The 26,545-nt window shown below is 48.2% G+C and overlaps 1 protein-coding gene across 2 annotated transcripts; it reads left to right on the plus strand.

Annotated features, from left to right (window-relative positions):
- Positions 1-469: 469 nt before the first annotated feature.
- On the plus strand, positions 470-23,140 carry SMO (smoothened, frizzled class receptor). 2 transcript variants are annotated; one of them, XM_070423873.1, is made up of 12 exons: positions 470-1,338; positions 13,434-13,639; positions 15,294-15,503; positions 15,739-15,911; positions 16,265-16,484; positions 16,581-16,704; positions 18,260-18,352; positions 19,044-19,152; positions 19,918-20,103; positions 20,513-20,661; positions 21,233-21,367; positions 21,612-23,140. In XM_070423873.1, the coding sequence occupies exons 1-12, from the start codon at positions 1,002-1,004 to the stop codon at positions 22,043-22,045; spliced, it is 2,376 nt and encodes a 791-aa protein (XP_070279974.1). In that variant the 5' UTR covers positions 470-1,001; the 3' UTR covers positions 22,046-23,140. The 2 variants fall into 2 exon arrangements, with proteins under 2 accessions (XP_070279974.1, XP_070279975.1); XM_070423874.1 differs by lacking the exon at positions 470-1,338 and adding an exon at positions 2,315-2,583.
- The last annotated feature ends 3,405 nt before the right edge of the window (positions 23,141-26,545 follow it).

Here is a 26,545-nt window from a genome sequence, read left to right on the forward strand (position 1 = left end):
CTGAGGTCATTTCTCACTCAGATCTCGAGCTGGAAGGATTTGGACAAGCGGGAACCTCAAAACCTGTTGTTTTTTTTTCTCCATGGGGCTACGGGACAAGCGGAAAGATCTAACCCAAACCAGAAAAGATTGGCGCGTTGGGGATGGGGCGTGATGTAGATAGAGGTTTCCGCTGACTCCAGGCATCTCCTGTCTCTCCCACGCTAAACCAGAAGAGTCCATTCCCTGCAGAAGACCTAGTGTCGAACGATCCTCGGGTGAATCCAGGTGCCCGCTGAGTTTCGGCGCAGCTCCGGACACGATTTCCACCTACCTCCAGCCCGGGCGCAAGCTGGGTCAGAGCCTCGGGCCCGGGCCCAGCTGCGCGCCTGGGTCCCTGAAGCTGGTGCTCCTCCTCTCTCTCCTCCTCCCCTCCTCTTCCCTCTCTCTGCCAGTCCCTCCCCCAGCCGTGGCGGAGGGGGGGCCGGGCTTGGCTCGAGGAGGCCCGTGCATTCCAGAAAGCCTAGCGAGCTAGAGCAACAAAGGAGCCGGGTAGTCGGCGGGAGGAGTCGGGGGTCTGCGGCGCGCTTCGGCCAAGGTGGCTGCTGGGCCCCCGGCTGGTGCGGGGGCGGCGCCGGGGACCTGGTCCCTCACCCCCGGCCCGCGCCTGGCCTCCATCGCGGGCCCCCGAGGTGGTTTTTAATGGTGGGAGAGGGGATGGGGCTGCAGATCGGGGGCCCTGGGGGCTCCCGGGGCTGAAGACAACTTGGATTGCCAGGGAAAGGGCGAGGGAGCGGTCCATCCCCGCCCGGGCCTCCGCCGCCCAACATGGGCCCCCGGTCCCAAAGTTTGCAAAGTTGGGCTCCGAGGGCCCGAGGCGCGCGGAGCATCCGGGGGAGCCCGGCACCGGACTCGCGGGGCGCACAGGTCGCCTGAGTCGCCCCAAGGGTTGCGCGCGGGCCCTGGGGGCTCCGGGTGGCGGGCGGGGGCGCGGGGCTGCTGCTGAGTTGGCGGGTTTGGTCATGGCCGCGGCTCGCCTAGCTCGGGGGTCGGAGCTCTGGCTTCTGGGGCCGCTGCTGTTGCTGCTGCTGCTGCCGGGGGGCCCGGGCCGGGGGACGGCCTTAAGCGGGAACGCGACCGGGCCTGGGCCTCGGAGCGCGGGCGGGGGCGCCAGGAGGAGCGCGGCAGTGACTGGCGCCCCGCCGCTGCTGAGCCACTGCGGCCGGGCTGCCCCCTGCGAGCCGCTGCGCTACAACGTGTGCCTGGGCTCGGCGCTGCCCTACGGGGCCACCTCCACGCTGCTGGCCGGGGACTCGGAATCCCAGGAGGAAGCGCACGGCAAGCTCGTGCTCTGGTCCGGTAAGCGCGCGGGAGCCGAGTCCGGGGAGTTCGGCGCTGGGAAGCCGGGACTCTGGGAAGGAAAAGGCTCAGGCCTGAGCTTTGGAAAGGGCGGGACCTGCACCCGAGTGAGTTGGAGGAACCGAGTCTGAAACTTTGGGGCTGACCGAATGCAGGATGGGACCGTCGGTGATGAGGAAGGAGCGGGTCATAAGGCGCCTTAGCAAAGGATGCCTGGGAACTAGGGGTCGGTCCGGAAGGGGCTCTGAGCCTCAGGAAAGGACTTTAAAGAAAAGATTAAAAAAAAAAAAAAAAAAGAGGAGATGCTCCACCTAAGTGCCACTCTGGAAGCGGGGTCCTCAGGGATTCAAGATGTTTAGACCTTGGAGAAGAGACCAGGAAATCGAGTTGGAAAGGAAAAAGGGAAGGATGTGGGTAGGCGATCTAGGCAAGCGGGTGGGGAGTGAGAATTGCGTGAAATTTGTGAAGGCTAAGAAACCCCGATGACGAGTAATTAAAAGGCAACCAGAAAGTTCCAGAAATAATGTTTTGGGAGACAGGAAGTCCAGAGAACCCTGATCTTGTGTTGCTTTCACAGGAGATTGCACGGTTTCCTCACCTGAAAAACGGGGACTCTGGTTTTTGCTGGAAATTGTGAAGGAATGAGACTATTCTAAAGGTTATGTGTGTGTTCTTTGGAAGCTTGGTTGCTCAGGCTGGTCAGGGCTGTGGAAGGACACTTGAGCCTGGGATGTTGAGAGCCTGTGGAAACCTCCTTAGTGATCTAAAGTCCCAGAGCCCTCACCTCAGGGTGGGATTATGGTCGGCCTGAAAATCTGCAGACTGAACGCACACAGGTCCTTCCTTAGCAGCGAGGAGTTAATTATGTCCCCACCTGCCACTCTTCTGAGCCGGGGGGGGGGGGGGGGGGGGGGGGGGGGGGGGGGGGGGCTGGAAGAGTGCTCAGGAAGGTAACTGGCCTTGTCATCCCTTGTTTCTAGCCAGTGTGATTCAAAACTGACCTTGAAAAAGAAAAGAAAATCGAAAGCCAGGAGCACACCTGGCAGCCTCCTTTTGATAGACCTCGATGCCCGCATCTCCCATCTCCATTCTGCCCCGGGTGCTGCTGGTGATGATCCCGATGAGGGAAGTGTACTAGTATATAGGTTGCCTGTCATTGTCCACTGGGCCATAGAGTTCTCAGAGTGTTTGTGGGATGTTGGACAAAGCCATACGGATACAGGCCTGGCTTGGTGCAGATGCCAGGTGAGGAACTTGGAGGATGGTGCCCATGGTGGAGCTTCATTGTCTGTGGGTATCAGATCAGCATATTGGCAAAAACCATGCGTAATAAGTAAAAAATCCACAAATTGCCATAATATAAGATCTGTGTAATTCTGCATACACACTACGCCCTCTCTATGGTAATATGTTTGTATAAATGTGTCACAAATAGTAACGCACAGAATGTAAAAAGGGGCGTACGTAGAAATTATCATTTTAGTCTTTAAGGTATATAAATGTAAAGCAGAAGACCAAGGATAAAAAAAAAAAACACATAAAAGGTATGAACAGTATTTCTTTAGGTACAACCTGAAATAAGGCTTGAGTGTAGGAGCCAGCTGTATGGACAATCCATCTCTCAGCACCAGAATCTCGCTCACATTATGAGAGGGTATTCTGTTTGTCTCTTCTTACGTATTTTGCGAGGGCCGGTGGTCGAATTCTCCTGAGCTCCATGCGTGCGTGGCGCTGCCCTTCGGTCGCTGCCATCAAATCGAGCAGGAAGGGTGCGGGCCTCTTTCCAGCCCCTACTCCTGAGAGCCGCCGCTGAGTAGGCAGTCACGGTCGGGGCCGGAAACTTTAGGAGTTAGAAACATCTGCTGGGTATGCAGGTTCAGACCTCACTAGCTGTGCCTCTGGTGGGGTAGGTTCCTGCAGAGGTGCCAGCGCTGAGCCCAGATCCTTAGTTCACTCTGAGCTCTCCTCTGTTGCCACCCGTCATCCCTCAGCTCAGTCCCATTCCTATGTGTTTTGGTTGTTCTCTCTCTGCTTTGGGTCCTTCTGTGGGATGTTCTATGAAGTAGCGCCAGAAGCAGGTGTTGGTATGAGCTGAGTCATTGCGGGCGGGGGGGCGGGGAGTGAACCTGCACCAAGAGAGAATCAGAGACAGGCCATCAGCTAGGAATTGCAGCTAGTGGCAAGTGATTGGTCCTATCCTGAGTTAGTGGTCTGGACTTGGCATTAGACATGGTCAGTGTCACCCAGCTCTTGGGGGCATTTTTGTGGGTAAAGAATGGAGATGATCTAGGTTGTCTTTCTCTGTAAACTTCTGAAAGTGGAGACTTGTTCTTCACTTTTTTTCTGAAAGCCTGAGTTCTGAGTACACACACCCACCCAGTCATTTATTCATTTAGATATTGGGTGCTTGCTAGATCCTGGAGTGGGTCCTGGGGAATATAAAAATGAAGAATGCAGGCATGAACCCTGCTATCAAGGGGAAGACAGACAATTAAACAGGCTTTTGCAATATTTGCAATAAAGTAGGGTGCTGAAGGAACACAAAGGACTTTGCAGAGCAAGACCTACCCTCTCTCCCCCAGAAGAACTGACATTTACCCCATGACCTGAGAAATAAGTAGGAATTACCTGAGCCAAGGATGGGTCGGATAGGAAGAGGAAATAACAGGCACAAAGGTGAAGAGGTGAGAGGGATTGGTACTTTTGAGGAAGTGTAAGAATTTCAGTAGAGCTGGATCAAAGCATGTGAGAGATAGAATTAATAGAGATAAGACCTAGAAAATTAGAAAATAAAGGGATTCATCCCCCATATTTTTTTTTTATTTTTTTATTTTTTTATTTTATTTTATTTTTTTTAAATATATTTTATTGATTTTTCACAGAGAGGAAGGGAGAGAGATAGATAGTCAGAAACATCGATGGGAGAGAAACATCGACCAGCTGCCTCCTGCACATCTCCCACTGGGGATGTGCCCGCAACCCAGGTACATGCCCTTGACCGGAATCGAACCTGGGACCTTTCAGTCCGCAGGCCGACGCTCTATCCACTGAGCCAAGCCGGTTCCGGCGTCATCCCCCATATTAAGTTGGTATGTTGTCCTAAAGATAATAAGGAGCAGTTGAAGGCTTTTAAGCAAGGGAGAGATGTAATCATATTTGCATTTTAGAAAGGCCTGGAGTACTGTGTGAAGAAGCCATGATTGGAAAAACCTACAGGCTGGTTGCTTGTTTAGAGAATGGTGAAGGAGTCCAGGTGTGAGATGATGTGTCAGGACTGTAACAGGCTGTAGGAAGTAGACAGATCCCAGAGTTTTAGAGCTAGAACCAGTGGGTCTTGCCAATGAGTTGGATGGAGGGCTTGAATGGAAAGTGGTACCTTCCCTTTCACTAAGCCAGGGAATGCTAGGGAATGCATGGGTTCAGTTTTGGCCATGTGATGAATTAGAGACACTTATTGGACATCTATGTGGACAGACCAGCAGATTTGGACTAGCAGTTGCTAAAGAGAGGTGGCCACCATGTGCTTCTTTGGCCCAGACCACTGAGCCTTTGGGAGCAATGCCACAGAGTGAGGAAGTTCATTGGCTCAAGTTGGATCAATTTCTAGATTTGAATAGAACTCAGGTCTCTCCTATATCTTTCAACTCTCTGGACTTGGGATTTTTTAGGCACTCAGCATCTTCCCCATTATAGCTTGAAATGCCTCCTCTCAGGCATTCTAGGTTGACCAGACAAACATAATATCCAGGTCAGGGTCCACCTTCGGCCAAATCTGGTTTGGCAAATGGGGCAAGAAAGCAGAGAGGCCAGAGAATGGCGAGGGAAATAGGTCCCTGAGAACCAGCACGTAGCCTCTTTGACCACTGCTCTGCTCTGTGTGTGCACAAGGGTCTGTGGCGCTGTCATCGGCCAGGGCAGCCAGTAGGAAAGAGCCAGATGAGTTATGAGAGGAGGGATGTTGTTGGTGATGGTGAGTTATTTGCAGGGTCAGATCAGGAAGAATCTCCTTGGAGCTGTTCCCAAACCTGACTGGCTCATGATCAGAATTAGTTTTTAAAGGATATATTTTGGGAAAGTATAAAAATTCGGAATAATTTCCACGTGTTCATGTTTTCAATTTTGGTTCAGATTTTTAACTTCTTAATTGTGAAATGTATCATATTTACAGAAAGTGCATTAAACATAGAGGTACTAAATAACAGATAATTATCAAGTGCCATCTGAATCAAGAACTAGATGGGGGGGGGGGCGGGAATGAGAGGTCAATGAGGGAAAAGGGGGGACATATGTAATATTTTCAACAATAAAGAATTATATTTAAAAAATAGTAAATAAAAAAGAAAGAAAAACAAAATGTGCAGTTAAATTTCAACTTCAGATAAACAACAAATACATTTTTATACAAGTATGGCCCATGTAATATATGGGATATACTTATACTAAAAATTTATTAATTGCCTAGAACTGGGGTGGGGGTGGGGAATGAAAGTGACTGCTAATTAGTATAGTTTCTTTTTGGTGTGATGAATATTTTCTAAAGTTGATTGTGGTGATAGTTGCCCAATTCTATGACTATACTAAAAACCATTGAATTGTATACTTTAAATGGGTGAATTTAATAAATCTATTATATTTTAAAATAAAATAAAAAAGAACTAGACCATGGTGGGGCCCTCAGAAGCTCCCTCTTTGTCTTTTCCAATCATATCCCCCTCCCTCCTCTTTTTAAAAAAGAGTTTTTTATTGATTTTTAGAGAGAGGAAGGGAGAGAGTGAAACATTGATTATATACCTCCTGCACACCCCCTATTGGGGATCGAGCCCAAAACCCAGGCATGCACCCTGACGGGGAATAAAGCCAACAACCCTTCGGTGCACTGGACGACACCCAACCAACTGAGCCACACTACTGGCCAGGGCGTCCCTTCCTCCTCTTTTAGAAGTAGCCACTATCCTCATGTTTTTATAATCATTTCCTTTTTCCTCTATAGTTTTGCCATCTAGCTTTAGAATCCCTAAACAAGATATTTCAATTTCTCATGTTTTTGAATTTTATAAAATGTAATCATACTGTGTGTATTATATGTCTTGTTTCTTTTGTTCTACATTATTTTGTAAGATTCATGCTATCACAGCTCATTTGTTTCATTGCTGATTAGTATTCCATTGTAGAATATATCCCAGTTTATTTATCCATTTTTTTTTGTTGCTAAACATTTCAGTTGTCCTCGGTTTGGGGTCATTGCTGGGGCTGTTCTTTTATGTACGTTGTGGTGCACTTGAGTCAGAATTCTCCAGGAACATACTTAGAGATAGTAGGGAATGTATACTTTTAGCTTTACTAGATAAAGCCAAACAGTTTTTCAAAATAGTTGTATAAACGTACATTCCCAGTAGCACTGTAGAATAGCCACTGTTGTTCCACATGATTCCTGACCCTTGGTATTGTCCACCTTTAAAATTTTGCCAAACTAGTGGATAGGTTGTGGTATGTGTTTGTGGTTTTAATTTGCATTTCCCTGCTAACTAGTGAGGTTAAGCACCATTTGAAATGTTTACTGGCCATTGGAGTTTTTCTTTTGTGACGTGTCCATCCAAATCTTTGGCCCATTTTTCTATTGGTCTAGCTGTCATTTTTGTAAGATTTGTAGGTCTTCATGGATGAATCCTTTATTGGTTGTATGTATTGAAAATAGTTCCAATTCTGTGGCTTGCCTTTTCATTCTCTGTGTCTTTCATTGAACAGAAATTCTGAACTTTGGGATAGTCGTTGATCAAACTTTTTTATGTGTAGTGTTTATTGTGTTATTTATTTATTTATTTATTTATTTATTTATTTATTTTTAGTTAATCCTCATTCAAGGATATTTTTCCATTGATTTTAGAGAGAGTGGACTGGAGAGGGAGAGACAGAGAGAAACATCGATTAGTTACCTCCCACATGTGCCCCAACCAGGGCCGGGGCTTGAGCCTGCAACCAAGGTGTGTGCCTATGATCGGAATCGAACCTGGCACCCCTCAGTCCGCAGGCCAATGCTCTATCCACTGAGTCGGCTAGGGCTATTGTGTCTTATTTTAAAATGTCCTTTCACCCCATAAAGTAATGAATTTATTTTCTTATGTTATTTTCTCAAAACTTTATAGATTTTCCTTCCATAATAGGCATATAAATCACCTGGAGTTGATTTTTTTTAGAACTTCAATTTTATACATAGTCTCAATATAATTTGTTAAATACAATATCTCAGCTCTGTCATAAATCAAGTGTTGAAATATATATTTATTTCTGGGATACTTATTCTATTCCATAGGTCTATTTGTCCATCCCTTGCCAATACCACACCATCTTAATTATCATATGTTTATAGCATGATTCTTCACTTCTTTGAGTTATGAACCTACTTGGCAATCTGATAAAACTCATGGGCCCCTTTTTCTGTATAATATTTTTAAATTTTAAAGTAAAACACATAGAATTGAAAAGAGCATTTAGGATTATAAAGGAAATGAATTCTATTGAAATATAGTTATCAAATATTTACAAAGTTTGTGATCTAATGTATGTGTGCTTCTTTAGTAATACCTTATAAGATCTAGTATGGGTTTAATAACCATTATAATATCAAGGTGATGATGAGCAGTTGACAGTATTTTGAGATATCTGCAACAAAAATACAATATCTGATTTCCATTTGTGACAAAGCCACGGGCATTGCTAACAGTACTGTGGCATGTTGTTTACATTTATAAGGGAAGGAAATGCTAAATTTCAGTTAGATGTCATTTTCCCCCATCCAAGTTCATGGATCTCTAAAGTCTCTCCAAGAATCCTTTGTGAACTCAAGGCTAGGAACCTCTACTTTATAGTACAACAGTAAGTAATAGAGAGTCTGGACTATTATTGAACCTTTGAGCTTTAACATAAAAATAGTCCTTGGTGGATTTGAAAAAAAAGACATCTTTACATTATTGAGTATTATAATAATTTCATTATATATTTCTATTTAGATCTTCCATTTTCTCAATATTTTTAGTTTCTCTGCAGGGAGTTCTTAAATATCATTTGTTAGATTTATTCCTAGATACTTGATAATTTTTACACTATTATAAATGATTCCTTTAACATTTTGTTAAAATGTTAATAAAAATACGATTTTGAATCTAGTAAACTAGCTAAATTTACTTTACACACATAGTTATCTCATTTGTGAATAATGAGTTTCTTTCTCTCTTTTTTAAAAATATCCTCACCAGAGGGTATTTTTTCAATTGATTTCTAAAGAGAGTGGAAAGGGAGGGAGGAGAGAGAAATGGAAGAGAGGGCGGAGGGGGAAGAGAGAAACATGGGTGTGAAAGAGACACATTGATTGGTTGCCTCCTGCATGTGCCCCCACAAGAGCTGGGGAACCTACAACTGAGGAATCAAACCCTCAACCCTTCCGTCCATGGGCCCAAGCTCTAACCACTAAGCAAACTTGCCAGGGCTCTTTCTTCCTTTTTTAAGCCATATATTTGTTAATTTTTATTGCCTTGTTGCACTGCTTAAGACGTCTAATACATTGTTAAATAGAAGTTTTAATAGTAGCTGCATTCTTTATCCTTGACTTTTTCTGTGTTCTAAACAGAAAGCTTTTCTACTGTCCACTCTTAAATGTGGTGTTTGGTGTAGTTTTCTTGTAGTTACATTTTATCAGGTTAAGGAAGTTGTCTTCTATTCCTAATTTGCCAGTTATCTTTTTATTATAGATGGATATTGATTTTATCAACTACTTCTGCATCTATTGAGATGATTATGTTTTTTCTTTTTTAATCTATGAATATAGATCCATTGATTAAATTTTCTAATGTTAACCCAACCTTAGAACAATGGTTTTCAACTTGACTACTCATCACACAAACAAAAAGCATTTTTCAGAGTTTAGATTGTGGCAATGTTATTTTTAATTTCTATGAATGTAGAAAAATGTGTCCCTATTTTTTCTTTGTCATATTTTGTTAAAATAAAAAATAATACAGATAAAGTTGATGTCCCCTTGCTTCCTGTTATCAATCTCATTCCCTGCTCTTCTTTGGGAAGCTTCCCTCATCTCAGTAATTTGCATACTTATTTTTTAAAAACTTAATTACTTTAAAAAATATGTAGTATATGCACATAGTACAAAACTCAAAAGCAACAGAAGTTAAATCTCTCCACTTGTGTTCTCAGCTACCCTTTTTCCCTTCTCAGAGGCAGCCATCAACACTGGCCTTTGTGTGTCCTCCTAGATGTTGCCAGCATATTTCCAAATGTAGGTGTGCCCTCTGTTTATTTCCTCCCACAAACAGTAGTAGCGTGCTCTTTGGGCTGTTCTCCACTCAACTAAATCCACTTAACAAGATCTATTGGAGATAGTTCCATTTCAATGCAAATAGTTCAACACTGAATAATGTCCTATTATATTGATGTATGATACTTTTTAGCTGGTCTCCTAATGATGGATATACATTCAGGTTGTTTCTACTCTTCTGCTATTACAAACAATGCTGCAGTGAATACACTTATAAATGATCTTTGTGAACATGTAAAGTGGAATTGCTAGTATAACGTTTTGATAGATAATGCCAGATAGTCTCTACAAGTATTTACTATTCCTACTAAAAATATGCAAAAGTGCCACTTTCTCCCACACTCTTGCCACTACAGCATTTTCAAATATTTTTGTCTTTCTCACTCTAAAGTTAGAAAAATTGTGGACTATTACAGCTTTATTTCACAATTAGAGCATCTCTTTATGTATTTAAAGGCCATTTGTATTTTTTTCTGATCTGTTCTGTTTGCCTTTTGCCCCTTTCCTAGAGGCTTACGAATTTCTTACTGATTTGGAAGAGCTTTATGCATGTAGGAAAATTAGCTCTTTACCTGTAATATGTATGAAATATTTTCTCAGGATGTTGCTTTTTTTAGGATTGTGTTTAAATCTTTTGTTTCATAGCTTCTGGGTTTTGTGTCATACATCAAAAAATCTTCTCCATTCCAAGGTTTCAAAAATTATTTCTCAGCTTTTCTTTTAGTACTTTAATTCTTTTTAAATAATGTAATGATTAGCCCTGGCCAAGTAGCTCAGTTGGTTAGAACGTTGTCCTGATACATCAAAGTTGTGGATTCCATTCTCTGTCAGGGCATATATACAAGAATCAACCAATGAATGCATAAATAAGTGGAACAACAAATTGATGTTTCTCTCTTTCCCTTCCTCTCTTTCAAAATCAATAAGTGAAAATTAAATATTTAAAAAAATAATATAATTGTTTTGATTCATCAGGCACTTATTTTTAAAAATATATTTTTATTGATTTCAAAGAGGAAGGAAGAGGGATAGAAACATTAATAATGAGAGAGAATCATTGATTGGCTGCCTCCTGCACGCCCCTTCACTGGGGATGGGTCCCATAACCCAGTCATGTGCCCTGACCAGGAATTGAACCATGACCTCCTGGTTCATAGTTGAAGCTCAACCACTTAGTCACGCAATCGGGCAGGAACTTATTTTTATGTAAGGCACAAAGTAAGGGTCCAACTTATTTTTTCCCTAGATGGATCTTCCATTGTCATTTAAGATTTATGTAATAATCTATCTTTTCCTTGAAAGTTTATTTTTATTTTTAAATAATTAAATCTTTATTGTTCAGAATATTACAGTTGTTTCTCTTTTCCCCCCCCCCATAGCTCCCCTCCACCCGGTTCCCACCCTGCCCTCTGCCTTCACCCCCCCCCCCCCACTGTCCTCATCCATAGGTGTACTATTTTTGTCCAGTCAGAAGTTTATTTTTAAAGAATAAAATAATATTTAAAATGAGAAAAACTGAGAACAATAAATTACATATTTTTGAAAGTTGATAATTACCACAAATTCCTGAAAAAAACCCCAATATTTTATTAACTGTCTGCTGCTTCTCTAGAATACATTTTACTCTAGTGAGCACCCCCCCACCCATTTTAATAAACATCTAGTAAAATTCACTTTTTCTTTGTTGTGCAGTTCTATGAGTTTAGACAAGCACACAGAGTTGTATAACCAGCCACTCTATTCAAGACAGAGAACAATCCCATTACCCCTAATAGTCCTTCATGCTGCCCCTTTTGTAGGCAAACCCTCCTCCTGCCTAACCCCTGGCGCTCACTGCTATGTGCTCCACTCATACCCATTCAGTCAATTTCTGTGAGTGGGTTCTCCATCCCGAGTGATAAGGGTTCCCCAAATGATTTAAATTTGAGTCAGGTCTGGGTGCCATTGCCCAAGATCATTGCTTTTTTTATTTCTTTTTAATTGATTTGAGAGAGAGAAACAACACTCACACACATTGACTTGTTCTACTTATTTATGCATTCACTGGTTGACTCTTGTATGTGCCCTGATCAGGGATCAAACCTGCAACCTTGGTGTACCTGGACGATGTTCTGACCAACTGAGCTACCTGGCCAGGGTAAAGTCATTGCTTCTTAAGTGACAGGAACTTGCTCTGTGCCCTGAGATAGGCTGTGTCACAATGAGAGCAGTGAGTTGTCAGAGGCCTCAGATAGATAACAATAGCTGACATTTTCTGAGTGCTTATTATATAACAGGTACCATGCTAAGCAGTTAACTTGCTATCTCATTCTTCACAACAGTTCCACGAGGTAAATGTGTTGTTCCCATTTCACAGATCAGGAAACTGACGCTTGAGTTAAAGTAATTTGCCCAAGATCACACAGCAAGGAAATGGTAGAGTCAAGATTTGGGCCCAGACAGGCTAGTTGCAGTGTCCATGCTCCTTACCCCTCTACTATATTGCCTTCCTCCCCCAAAAAGAGCAGTTACCTACCTACCCCCATGTCCCCCCAGCCCAGCTGTATGGCCAGCACCCATGTTGGCTCTCATGTCCGCAAAAGCTTCTCCTAATTCAGCTTCTTGTTTGGGAAATAGGTGTTCCTGAAGCGAGGATGACTCAGGAGGGGCGAAGTAGGCAGAATGCTGAGTGAGCCCAGCCACTGGGCAGCTGTTTCTGTCTTGTGGGCACCTCCTTACCTCTCTCTGCACTGGACACAGCCTCCTCTGTTTCTCTGCACCTGATTTCCTGTCTCCTCTTCTGACCTGGCTCCCCTGACTACCTCTTCTTAGCTCCTACCTGTTCTCTATCTCACCTCAGCTTGGTAAGAAGACCCGGGGTCCTGGGATCTTGGCAAGGGAAACCGTTTCCGGTTCTGGAGCATGGGCTGTGGGGGGAGTGCGGGGATGGGGGGGGGAGCATCCCACCACTCTCCTTCCCACTGGAAGAGGCCCTGAAGCAGGTTTTTAAACTGCCCCTGAAAAGGTAAAATGTAAACCAACCTGGGTTCTCAGCCAGAGGTGTTACACTCCCTTGCAGGGCATTTGGAAATGGAGGCTGTTTTAGAAAACTTTCATTGAATGATAATGTACATACAGAAAAGTGCACAGATCATAAAATTAATACCCACAAGGTGCATACACCCAGCAATCCAGTGCCAGATCAAGGCAGAGCACACGTAGCATCCCAGAAAGGTCCTCTTCAGGTTCTCTCCTAGTCACCACCCCTGGAATGGGGCTTGGTTTTTGGTTGTCACAATGACTCAGGTTCTGTGGGCATTTAATTTATTTATTTTATTTTTTGTTAATCCTCACCTGAGGCTATTTTTTTCCATTGGATTTTAGAGAGTGGAAGAGGGGGGGTTGGAGAAAGAGAACATTGATTGGTTGCCTCCTGCACGGGCTCCAGGGCCAGGGATGGAGCCTGCCAATGAGGTACATGCCCTTGACCCGGAATCAAACCCTCGACGCTTCAGTCGGTGGGCCGATGCTCTAACCACAGAGCCAAACCGGCCAGGGCCTAGTGGCATTTAGTGGGCAGGGTCCTGCGATGCTAAATGTCCTGCAATGCATGGGACAGCCCTGCAGCACAGAGAATCGTCCTGCCCAAATGCCCTGTGGTGAAACACCTTGCCCACAGCTCTGAGCAATAATGGCCTGTGTTGAGGCAAAGAGGGGGTGCTGCTGTGTTTGTGGGTATGGATGAGGAGGGGTCTTCATTGCAATGTGTCCGCACTGTCTTCACCCTCAGGCCTCCGGAACGCCCCCCGTTGCTGGGCAGTGATCCAGCCCCTGCTGTGTGCTGTGTACATGCCCAAGTGTGAGAACGACCGGGTGGAGCTGCCCAGCCGCACCCTCTGCCAGGCCACGCGAGGCCCCTGTGCCATCGTAGAGAGAGAGCGGGGCTGGCCTGACTTCCTGCGCTGCACCCCTGACCACTTCCCGGAGGGCTGTCCGGTGAGTGCCCTGTGGGGTGAGGTCCATGCTCTCAGGGCTGGTCAGGACCAGGCATCGGGTAGAGCCTGGCGGGAGGGGAAATAGGAGCCCAGAGCCTTCTCCCTGGGTCACCCCAAGCCTGCAGCCTTGGTGTCAACAGGCCAAAACCCCAAACTGAAGTTTGTTGGCTGGGCCCATCCACCAGGGATTATCCTTTATTTACTTATTCATTAAGTATTATTTTACATTATTGTATCCTCACCCAAGGAGTCAGGATATTTTTCACAGTGATTTTAGAGAGAGTAGAAGGGGGAGGGGAGGTGGAGAGAGGAAGAGAGCAAGGGAGAGGGACAACCAGAACCATGTGTGTGAGAGAGATACATTGATTGGTTGTCTCCCACACTTGCCCTGACGAGGGGCAGGGGCTGGATTGGACCTGCAATCCAGGTATGTGCTCTTGACCAGGAATCAAACCTGCAACCCTCCAGTGCGCAGGCCAGTGCTCTAACCATCGAGCAATGCCGCCAGGGCGATTTCTCCCTCCCCCCCGCCCCCACCTTTTTTTTTTAAATAAAAGATAACTGTTTAACAAATATTTTTTGAGCACCAGCTCTGTCAGGTGTTAGGGAGTTACAGGAGTCACATGGAATCAAGGCACATGTAAAACAGCAGGAAACCCCAAGACAGGATGTGCTCCAGTTCTGGGTGGTGAAGGAGAGCTCATAAGTGATAATAATAATAACCCTATATAATAAAAGCCTAATATGCTAAGTGTCCGACCATTCATTCGACCAGTTGCTATGACACGCACTGACCACCAGGAGGCAGACACTGAATGGTAGGTTAGCTTGCTGCTGGGGTCTGGCCGATCAGGACTGGTCGAGATGGGCTGGACATGCCCTGGAGCCCTCCCGCAGTCCTTCCACTCGTGCACCGGTGGGGTCCCTCAGCCTGGCCTGCGCCCTCTCGCAATCCGGGACCCCTTGGGGGATGTTGGAGAGCTGGTTTTGGCCCGATCCCCACAGGCCAGACTGAGGGACCCCACTGGTGCACAAATCCATGCACCAGGCCTCTAGTGATAATAATGGGTAATAACACTACTTGTTATTATTTCCTACCTGCCAAATACTATTATAGCACTTTACATTTATTTATTCATTTGCCCCTGAGTCAGCTCTGACTTACGGCGACCCTAAGAATGTGTCTGCTCCTGTAGACTCATGCCTATGGCTTCTTTTATGGCGTCAGTCTACCTCATTCTTGGCCTTCCCTTTCCCTGCTGCCTTCTATTTCCCCCAGCATTAATGTCTTTTCCAAGGACCCCTGCCTTCTCATGATGTGCCCGAAGTAGGACAGCTTCCGTTTTGTCCTTTTTGACTCCAGTGATGTTTCAGGCTTAATTTGCTCTAGGACCCACTTATTCATCTTTCTGGTGGTCCAGGGTGTCCATAGAGCTCCCCCGAACACCGTATTCCAAATGAGTCCATTTTTTCTGCTGTCTTATAGATAGGGAAATTGAGGTAACAGAAAAGTCAAGTCATTTGCCATGGGTTGTCTCCAGCGTCTGTGCCCTCAGCCACTCTACAGTGCCGCCCCTGTGCCCCTGGTGAAACCAAAGGTTGCCGCTGAGCCTCCTGCTCCCTGTGCAGTGTCTTCTCTCCTTCCCTTGTGCCAGAATGAGGTGCAGAACATCAAGTTCAACAGTTCGGGCCAGTGTGAGGCTCCTTTGGTTCGGACCGACAACCCCAAGAGCTGGTATGAGGACGTGGAGGGCTGCGGGATCCAGTGCCAGAACCCGCTCTTCACGGAGGCGGAGCACCAGGACATGCACAGCTACATCGCGGCCTTCGGAGCCGTCACAGGCCTCTGCACGTTCTTCACCCTGGTCAGCCGGGGGCAGGCCTGCACGTGGAGGGGTCAGGGGAAGCGGGTGTCCTGAGCGCTCAGCTCGTAAAGCGGGAAGGGAGCGGGATTGTGGGTGAGAGAGGCTGGGCTCTGGGATAAAGAGGGAGGTGGGGAGAGGACGACTTGGCCGCGGCTGGCGGGGGGCGGGGGCGGCGGGCAGAGAAGGGTCTAAGGGTGTCTGCAGCACCAGAGTAACCCCAGCCTCTCTCTTCCAGGCCACTTTCGTGGCTGACTGGCGGAATTCGAATCGCTACCCTGCGGTTATTCTCTTCTACGTCAATGCGTGTTTCTTCGTGGGCAGCATTGGCTGGCTGGCCCAGTTCATGGACGGTGCCCGCCGGGAGATTGTCTGCCGGGCAGATGGCACCATGAGGCTTGGGGAGCCCACGTAGGTGACTTGGGGACCCAGAGGTGAGGGGAGGAAGGCTGAAATGTGTGTTTACCACAAAAGGGACAGGTTGGGCTTGACGCTGAGATTTCAGGGTAGGATTCAGCTCTGCCTTGTTGCATCCAAGGTCTCCAGCATTAGGACCTCGGTGTCCGTCTGAGGACCTTGGCTGTTTGCATCTGTTCAAAGGGGCCTCTTATATATCCTCTTCAAATCTGACTGCGTCCTGTTTCCAAGCCCTGACTCCTAGACCCTAGGGAACCTCCAGGCCTTAGAGCCAAGGGTCTGGAGACAGGGTGAAGAGAGGGAGTGCAGCATGACCTCCCCAAGTGACACCCCACATGTGTGCGTAGCTCCAACGAGACCCTGTCCTGCGTCATCATCTTTGTCATTGTGTACTACGCCCTGATGGCTGGCGTCGTCTGGTTTGTGGTCCTTACCTATGCCTGGCACACCTCCTTCAAAGCCCTGGGCACCACCTACCAGCCTCTCTCTGGCAAGACCTCCTACTTCCACCTGATCACGTGGTCACTCCCCTTTGTCCTCACTGTGGCTATCCTCGCTGTGGCCCAGGTACAGAAACTGGTCGGGGGCTGGGGTCCCGAGTGGGGTGGACTTGGCTGAGGGGCCAGTGACCGAATTTGCCCCTCCCACCCCTTCCTGCTGTAGGTGGATGGGGACTCGGTGAGCGGCATCTGTTTTGTGGGCTACAAGAACTACCGATACCGTGCCGGCTTCGTGCTGGCCCCCATTGGCCTGGTGCTCATCGTGGGAGGTTACTTCCTCATCCGAGGTGAGTGAGGACCCGACCAGGACTCCGGCAGCTAGCACGCTGAGCACCAGCGTTGTGAAAGCAGGAGCTCGACGCAGCCAGCTCCGCTGCCTTCACGGTGGGACCTCAGCCGGGTCGCACTGGGTGTTGGTGCTAGTGGAAGGTGCCCCCTCTAGGCAGACACAGTGCCTTCCTTGGGCACTTGGTGTGGGACAACACCTTTGTGTTGGCCGGAAAAGTGCACCACTTTCTCACGGCTTGTTGAGGGGAGCCTGGGCTGGTTCCAACCTCCCCGAAGCTCTTGGCTAGCTGCACTTATGTGGTGGGTAACCTACCCTGTCCACGTGAGCCAATTTGGGGCCTTCAGTCTAGTGCGCTCATTCTGAAGTTATATATACGCTCAGTGTTTTGGAGTTGGCTTCTCATCTCCCTCCTGCCCACAACACACACTCGCAGTTTTCACAACATGCACAGATTCTCTGTTCCCTAATTTCCCTGTCTCAATCTGCCACCTTTACAATAAGCCTTCCTATCTTCTTAGCTCATTTGTGTTGTGTGTTTTTTGTTGCTGTTGTTTCTTTTGGTAAGTTTCCATTTCCTCCCTCTGCAGAAGGTCAGCCTTCTGTGCAGCCCACCTCTTTCCCTCTTTTTGGCTGTGTCTGGGCCTCTGATTTATGTTCTGTGTCTATGCTGTCCTGTTTGGTAGCCACTTGCCACATGTGGTGAAACTAGTCCAAATGGAGATGTGTCATATGTGTAAAATACACACTGCATCTCAAAGACACAGCACACTCATTAATAAGTTGTAATATGTTGAAATAATATGTGGAAATGATCATATAATGAACAGTGGTGTACTTTTTATAAAATATGTTGAAATCATTTTCACCTGTGTCCTTTTACTCTTTTAATGTGGCTTCAGGAAAATTTGAGATTATGTATGCAGCTCATATTATATTTCTATTGGACAGCACTGTTCTCAAGTCTCTTTTTATGCCTTTTCCAGCAGAACAGCTTTTGTTTTTTTAATATGTTTTTATTGATTTCAGAGAGGAAAAGAGAGGGAGAGAGAGAAACATCGATGATGAGAGAGAATCGATGGTCAGCTGGTCAGCTGCCTCCTGCATGCCTCCTCCTGGAGGTTGAGCCGGGGCATGTGCCCTTGACCAGAATTGAACCCAGGACCCTTGAGTCCGCAGGCCGACGCTCTGTCCACTGAGCCAAATCAGCTGGGGCTCCAGCAGAACAGCTTTGACCTGACTGCCTTACTTAGGGATGGGCATGCCTGACACAAGGTGATTTCTTTCTCTTCTCTACTGTCCATCTGTGCTCTGCCCCCGTCTTTCACATACAAAACACGTCTGCCACCATCTGTGCTCCATTTCTCCGGTGTCTCCAGTTCCCAGGAGCTATACTGCCCCAGGATGTGTCTGTCACCCCTGTGGCAAGCTTGATACCAGCACAGAAGTAATTAGACCCGGACTCCAGCGCCATGGGAGCCTCCCCTGCCACACCCCCCTCTCTCCCAGGAGAGTGGCCGTGCCCCACTAATATATGAGGTGTCCCTTCTGTCCAGGAGTTATGACTCTGTTCTCCATCAAGAGCAACCACCCTGGGCTACTGAGCGAGAAGGCTGCCAGCAAGATCAATGAGACCATGCTGCGCCTGGGTGAGTGGGTTCCCTGGGCCCTTGGCCTGAGGAACTATCCAGCCCAACACTGCACCCTCCTGGGGCTGTGGGACCCACAGGATAGGGCCGTGGTCAGCAAACTGCGGCTCTCTGGCCCCTCCACATGCGGCTCTCTGGCCCCTTGAGTGTGGCTCTTCCTAAGCCTTAGGAGTACCCTAATTAAGTTAATAACAATGTACCTACCTATATAGTTTAAGTTTTAAACATTGGGTTCTCAAAAGAAATTTCACTCGTACTGTTGATATTTGACTCTGTTGACTAATGAGTTTGCCGACCACTGGGATAGGGTCTTGGAGGATGTAGTAAGTCAGTGGCACAAGGAGCAGCCCTGGGGCAAGACAAGGCTGGTGTGTGTGTGTGTGTGTGTGTGTGTGTGTGTGTGTGTGTGTTGGTAGCAGCTCAAAAGAAGGGGACCTTCTTAGGTGGAAGAATTCAAGTTCACGCCCAGTCTGCTTCCTCATGTCCACTTCCCTCCCACTGGGCCTCCCACAGTTGCCTCAGGTGCCCTTCATGCCTTATTTTGGAGACTTCTGTTCTTGAACTGAGCCTAGCATGAGTTCACCCCAGACTCAGCTGTCTTTCAGGCCCCGGTGGGTCGAACACCCTCCTCCCCACCGCTGCTCCCACACCTGGGATTGGTAATACTCTGCCCACCCCTGGCCCTCCACAGGCATTTTTGGCTTCCTGGCCTTTGGCTTTGTGCTCATCACCTTCAGCTGCCACTTCTACGATTTCTTCAACCAGGCCGAGTGGGAGCGCAGCTTCCGGGACTACGTGCTGTGAGTGCAGGACTGGGGCTTGGGGACTTGGAGGCAGCCGGAGCCAGGACTGCAGGGGCAGCCTTCCCGTGCTGCCCGGCAGGGGTCTGCCCATCTTGTTCTGGGCACCCGAGATGTCAGTTGCTCTGTAACTTGCCAACATAGCAAACAGCCCTCAAGTTCCTGCTCAACTCTGCATCCCCATGGCAGTCTGGCTGGTGCATTTGTAACTGTTCAGAAGCCATACCGAGTTTTGGCTTCTCTGACCGACTCTGTTGGCCACAGAAGTTGCTGTCTCCAATTCTCATGTACTCTTTTACACAACTTATTGGAGAGCCCTGCACACAAGTAGTTACCTTTATGATAAGTTAACAGCCTGTTAATGCCTACTAATTAGCCTGTGCTTTTTTGTGTCACAATGAGGACGAATCTGAGAGATTAAGGCATCTCGGCTGTTGAAAGAAATGCAGCAGCTACTGACACGAGGAACAGCAGTTAAAATGCCCATTAAAATGAATGCCAGTCCACATGGACTGCTTCAGACTCCTTCGAGGCTGCAGCTTGCAGTTTGGGAAGCTCTAAACTACACCCATGCCTGGGTCTCTACCCCAGAGACTTGATTTAATTGTCTGGGGTGTGGCCCAGACATCAGGAGTTATTAAAAGCTCCCGGGGGACTCTAATGAGCACCCAGGGTTGTGAATCAGTGCTGTGGGGCTTAGTGATTGTCTGGGTACCCATCCCGGAGACCCAGAAAATCTCACCTGTCTGCCACCCCTCACCACAGGTGCCAGGCCAATGTAACCATCGGGCTGCCCACCAAGAAGCCCATCCCTGACTGTGAAATCAAGAATCGCCCTAGCCTCTTGGTGGAGAAGATCAACCTGTTTGCCATGTTTGGAACCGGCATTGCCATGAGCACGTGGGTCTGGACCAAGGCCACGCTGCTCATCTGGAGACGCACCTGGTGCAGGTGGGGTCAGCAGCCAGCCCCATCTTAATCTCTCATCCTAGGTTTCCCATGTCTCCCAGGGTAGCCTTGGGCAGGTGTGATTTCTAAGGGTCTGTGGGAGCACCTAAAGCTGACTTCTCTGTGTGGCTCACCACTGCCCCCTGGTGACACCTCCTGTCCTTGGGAGCACCAACTAGGTGTGAGCCCACTTGCCAGCATCGTTTAAAAGTGCAGTGATTTGAGAACTGGGCACACATGAGCCCTGCATTCTAGGCCTCCTCCTTTGCAGAGTAGACCTCTTCTCCTCAGAGTCCTTGAGGAACCTGAGCCCCTCTGGAGGCTCCTGCCCTAGAGGGGATGGATTTGCTGTCTCAGGATTTGACGGGAAGTGGCGGCTCCGCATTCCCTCCTCCACCCCTGCTGCTCTCAGGTTGACGGGACAGAGTGATGACGAGCCCAAACGCATCAAGAAGAGCAAGATGATCGCCAAGGCCTTCTCCAAGCGGCGCGAGCTGCTGCAGAACCCAGGCCAGGAGCTCTCCTTCAGCATGCACACCGTCTCCCACGATGGGCCTGTGGGTGAGCTTTGGCCCCTTTCCTCCCCTGGAGCCACCTAACACCCGCCACGCCCGCCCGGGCCCCATTCCCTCCCAGGCTGGTGTGGGCGTGTGGACTGTTTGGAAGGCTCTGAGGAACACAGTGCTCCCTCCTCTCCGCAGAGTCCTTCCTTTCCAAGACCCCGCCCATCCCCAGCAGCTCTCCCTCTCTGCTTCTGTCCTGGGATCAATAGTTGGTTTTAATTCCCAGAGGACTCATCTCCCCCTCCCCCCCGCCCCCCCCCCCCCCCCCCCCCCGCCTTCTCCTGTCTTCCCCAGCTGTTCCCCCTGGGCTAGAGTACATCAGGCTTCCAGGAACTGGATTTCTGGCCTTTAGTGAGGCCCCACTTTTGCTCTGGGTGCCCAAGATGCCAACTGCTCTGTAACTTGGGAATGGGTGGGGATCACTGTGATCACCAGGGTGGGTTTTCTGTGGGAGGTGGAGTGGGAGCCATCGGCTGAGGGGGAGGTGAATGGTGCTGAATAAGGGAGAAGTGGTTGACTGCAAGGGAGGGACAATCATGATTCCTTATCCTTTCCTTCCATCCCCACAGCGGGTTTGGCCTTTGACCTCAATGAGCCCTCCGCTGACGTGTCCTCTGCCTGGGCCCAGCACGTCACCAAGATGGTGGCTCGGAGAGGAGCCATACTGCCCCAGGATGTGTCTGTCACCCCTGTGGCAACTCCAGGTATAGGATTCAGGTCTCTGTAGGAAGGCGGGGGGCATAAAGGCTGGGGGTTACTGGGGCTGTGGTATCAGGGGCTGCCAGAAGGTGAGGGGGAAGGGAAGGCTGTGGAAGAACTAAAGTGTGGGGCTGAGGCCCTAGAGGCCTAGAGTTGTGGATCCCAGACCTCAGAGTGGGGATCCGAGGAGAGAAGGGTGATGTGGACAGAGTCAGGGTCCCAGGCTCATGTTCTCTCTCCCGTCATCAGTGCCCCCAGAGGAAAAAGCCAATATGTGGCTGGTTGAGGCAGAAATCTCCCCAGAGCTGGAGAAGCGCCTGGGCCGGAAGAAGAAGCGGAGGAAGAGGAAGAAGGAGGTGTGTCCACTGGTGCCACCCCCTGAGCTTCACCACCCCGCCCCTGCGTCTGCCTCCAGTGCTGTTCCTCGACTGCCCCAGCTGCCCCGGCAGAAATGCCTGGTGGCCGCCAGCGCCTGGGGAGCTGGAGAATCCTGCCGACAGAGAGCCTGGACCCTGGTCTCGAACCCATTCTGCCCAGAGCCCAGTCCCCTGCAGGATCCTTTTCTGCCCGGCCCCCCAGCCCCCACGGCCTGGGCGCAGGGCCGCCGGCAGGGACTAGGGCCCATTCACTCCCGTACCAACCTGATGGAGGCAGAGCTGATGGATGCAGACTCCGACTTCTAAGCCTGGAGAGCAGGACCTGGGACAGCAAATAGGAACAGATAGTGTTCTGAGGCTCTTCTTCCTCCCTGAGGTGCTTCCCCAGGATCTCGTCTTCCAGAGAACCCGAGGGCCCAGTGCCCTCCCAGGAAGGTTCTGTGTCTGGCTTATGGCAGAACTGTGGGAAAGAGCCTTGAAAATCCATGGGCGGGCCTCACCCAGAGAACAGCCCTGAGCTTCAGGGCCCTTGTTTCTGCCCCACCAGGTGGAGTCTGGCTGGTAGCCCCAGTCTGCAGCAAGGTTACGGGGTGCACAGAGTTTCTGGTGAGGCAGCAATGGCGAGGGTAGGAGTGGCAGTACCCGGAATGGGCTGTGGTGGCCAGGGAGACAGCCAAATCTATGTCTGGCAGACGAGGGCTGGCTGCCCTTTCCAGTAATAATGGGTACCAGGAAAGGGCACCCTCAGACCAAAATTGTTTATTGCATCATTAGCCCTTTGTCTAAGTGGGAACAGGGCTCCCTTCTCCCTCTTCCAGGTGGTTGTGGGGCGAGGAGTACCTACTCCTATAGGGGCTATCACCTCTCTTTACAGATGTCCAGCTGGCCCCACCCCAGGCCAGTAGCCCCGCCCATGTTCTCCTGCACCCTTCTTCCCTTTCCCATTTCAGTTCAACCAGGCCAACCTCTTCCTGTTCCCTGTGTGTTGATTAGGACCCAGAACTGCAGCCCCACCCCCCACCCCCCACTCGTGTTGCTGGACTCCATCTCCAAGAAAGAGATGGGTTCAGCTATAGAAGCAGTGAGTGGTGGGGAGTCCCTGGGTCTCCGAGACACATTGTCTCTCCCTGTGTCCATCCAGTGAGGGATGGATCCTCTGCCTTGAGGGGCTACGCTGGGGAGCTGCCGGAGCGTCAGGCAGGCAGGACAGCTTCCTTCAGCTCCCACGACTGGTGGGCGAAGAGATTTCCGACCCCTTATAGGCCTCCTGCACGTCTCCAAGGCCCCAGTGTCAAGAACCAGGCAGCAGGAAGTTTGAGGAGCTGGCTGGGTTCCAGATCGGGCATAGGGGTGGGGAGAAGGAAGATAAACAGTAAATAAAAGTTTTTTGTATAAACTCCTGGTGTGCTTCTTTTCCATAGGCCCCGGTCTCCACCGCACTGTTTACCAGGTCCTGATCTCATTGGTGTTCCACTCCTTCCTCGGGCTATTCTGAAAGGCCAAGAGCTTGGTGCTAATGAGGTCATGACTGACAGGAGTACTGGCAGTCCTTCCTGACTTGTCGGTTCTATGTGGCCAAAAACTCTTCTGTGGCCACAGCGGCCTCCCTGCCTACTGATCTTACTTGGTTAAGAACACATCTTGGGCAATGGGGGATAAAGACACATATGCAATACCTTAATCAATAAAGAAAATTAAAAAAAAACCCACAAAAAACATCTTGCCCCTGAAATGACAATTGGACTCCTAATGTAGATGAGCATGGCTCCTGTGGCAATCTGGGCCCCACCTCTGGGGGCCTCTTGCTTTCAAGAGATGTCAGGGGGGCCCTAACCGGTTTGGCTCAGTGGATGGAGCGTCAGCGTTCGGACTGAAAGGTCCCAGGTTCGATTCCAGTCAAGGGCATGTACCTGGGTTGCGGGCACATCCGCAGTAGGGAGTGTGCAGGAGGCAGCTGATCGATGTTTCTCTCTCATCGATGTTTCTAACTCTCTATCCCTCTCCCTTCCTCTCTGTGAAAAATCAATAAAATATATATTTTTTAAAAAGAGATGTCAGGGGATCCAAGAGGAAGCTGTGCATCAGTCAAAGGAATTCAGATTTCCTTGAGGGAAGCCTGTTAGCTCCACTTCCTCCCCCAAAAATGCCAGTAGAAGACTGGGACTATTTGGGTTGCAAGGACTCGAGATCATATGGAAAGGAGAGCTGTGGAAGAAGGGGTGGCACCCACACACTGGGAAGGTGTGGAATACTGACCAGACTCCTTTGGAGACTAAGGTCATGTGATGGGGGAATAAGCATTTTGCCCAGAGGAAGGGGAACTAACTGGATTGATCTGATTTTATTCTAAGTATTTTACTTGTATTTTATTAAAACAATAATAACTCTTACTGAAGGCTTGCTGGGCTGTGTCCCAAGTACTTCACATGCATTAACTGGAATCTCGCAACAGACCTTTGGAGCACTGTTAACAACCCCAAGGTTCTGAGACACAGAGCTCCAATGGTTTGCCCAAGCCCACACAGTAAATAGTGAAGCTTGGATTCCATTCCAACCCTGGCTCCACCGTTGGCTCTTGGGCACTGTGTGCTGCCTCTTGTTTAATTCAGAGGAACCAGAGGAGCTAGTTTTTTTTTTAGAAATAAGCTCAGTGAGTCAAAATGACCTGCCCACAACCTCACAGCTACTAAGTGACAGACACTGGGCCCGGGCTCTTCCTGATGGATCCAAGCTCTTCACTCTCAGTTATGACGGTTGATTTGTCCTTCTGTCCAGGTTTCCTATGTTGTGTTCCCTCTGGCTGCACTGTATCCCTAGTTTACCTTGATCATTCTGGTCACCACTCTTCTTTCAGCTGTAGTATTGCTAGTTTTTACCCTTTATCAGCAACAGTATTGAAAACAAAATTTATCAGTGTTGTCTAATGATTTTTTCTGAAATAAGAGACTATGTTAACAATTTTCTTCTTTTCATCTCCAAGGACATTCCCTCCATCCCCTTTTTCTTTAGTGGGAACACTTATGTAAAGAATAGGGAATGGGATGTAGAAAGAGTTCATTCTAGGCTTAGGAGTGGCAAGAAATATTCAAAGTGATGAATAGCAAGAATATACAACCAAGATTACTTTACCCAGCAAAGCTATCATTCAGAATTGAAGGTCAGGTAAAGAGCTTCACAGATAAGAAAAAGCTAAAGGAGTTCATCACCACCAAACCAGTATTATATGAAATGCTGAAAGGTATCGAGGAAGAAGAAAAAGGTAAAGATACAAATTATGAACAACAAATACGCATCTATCAACAAGTGAATCTAAAAATCAAGTGAATAAATAATCTAATGAACAGAATAAACTGGTGATTATAATAGAATCAGGGGCATAGAAAGGGAGTGGACTGACTATTCTGGGGGGTGGGGCGGAAAGGGTGTAGGGGGTGCGGGAAGTGACTGGACAAAAATTGTGCACCTATGGATGAGGACAGTGCGGGAGAGAGTAAGGGCAGAGGGTGGGGTGGGAACTGGGTGGAGGGGAGCTATGAGGGGAAAAAGAGGAACAACTGTAATAATCTGACAATAAAGATTTAATTTTTTTTAAAAAGCTGAGAAATGTTACCTTTTTATGTCTAGCTGTGGAGGTGGACAGACTCCGCCACTAGAGGGCACTGTGAGCCCACCTTTTGTGAATGCAGAGGTTAGGCAGCAGCTGGAGTTCCAAAATCTTGCAGTATTTTTTATAGGAGCACCAGACCTTATGACTGAGCCACAGAGCCCACTTTCCCACCATAGCTCCTGAATTAGGACCCTCCCTGGAAGGAACACCTCAGGATCCAAGAGGAGCTTGGTTTGTGGGACTCCCTCCATGTGTTCACTGCTCTGGCAGGCTCTTACCACTCATACTAAGTGCACGTCAAACTCACATTCACTTGTGCTTCTTCCTAGATTGTGAGGCCCGCCTCTGTTGGTCCCAACTTCTTTTCAGCAGTCTCTCCACGGCCTCATCCCTGCCTGGGCCTGAGCTTTATTTATTTATTTGTGTGTGGGGGGGAGCTTTTTAATCTAAGAAGTTAAAAGATATTTTTAAAAGCACAAAGAACAACTTAATAAACATTCCTATTTCCACTATTCAGAAATAACAACTCATAAAATTATTTTTCTCAGTCCTGGCTGGTGTGGCTCAGTTTGTGGAGCATCATCCCATACACCGGAAGGTGGAGGATTCAATTCCCACTCAGGGCACCATACCCAGGTTGTGGGTTTGATTCCCCAGGTTGAGGCACCTATGAGAGGGTGGCAACTAATGGATGTTTCTCTCTCGCATCGATGTGTTTCCCTCTCTGAAATCAATTTTAAAATTGTTTTATCATATTTGCTTCTACCCTATTTTTTAAAAAATATGTTTTTATTGATTTGAGAGAAAGAGAGGGAGAGAGAGAAACATTGATTAGCCTCCTGCATGCCCCCTACAGAGGATTGAGCCTGCAACCAGGGCATGTGCCCGTACTGGAACTGGTGGTGACCTCTAGTGCATGGGATGATGCTCAGCCAACTGAGCTACACCGGCCAGGGCTCCACCCTATTTTTTTTTTAAAAAAATAAAATATAACAGACTTAGCTAAAGTCCTCTTTGACCAAAACCCCATCCCATTCCCCCTTCCCCTCTCCTTCCTTGACAGAAAAACTACTGTTTGAGTTCAGTGGGTTTCCTTCCAGTTCATTCTTATGCTTTTATATACAGGGTGGGAGAAAAGTAGGCTTATGGTTATTCTTATGGAAAATAATATACTCATTAATAAGTAACAATACAAGAAT

This window comes from Myotis yumanensis, unplaced genomic scaffold, assembly GCF_028538775.1.
Source record: "Myotis yumanensis isolate MYYU_CA2020_CCGP unplaced genomic scaffold, mMyoYum1.0.hap1 SCAF_9, whole genome shotgun sequence".
Classification (NCBI taxonomy): Eukaryota; Metazoa; Chordata; class Mammalia; order Chiroptera; family Vespertilionidae; genus Myotis; species Myotis yumanensis.

Bases quoted from the DNA above. Each gene is read 5' to 3' on its own strand.
- SMO (XM_070423873.1), top strand. From the start codon at position 1,002: ATGGCCGCGGCTCGCCTAGCTCGGGGGTCGGAGCTCTGGCTTCTGGGG. The intron at 1,339-13,433 runs GTAAGCGCGCGG...CTTCACCCTCAG, and splicing joins CAAGCTCGTGCTCTGGTCCG to GCCTCCGGAACGCCCCCCGT. The intron at 18,353-19,043 runs GTGAGTGGGTTC...GGCCCTCCACAG, and splicing joins TGAGACCATGCTGCGCCTGG to GCATTTTTGGCTTCCTGGCC.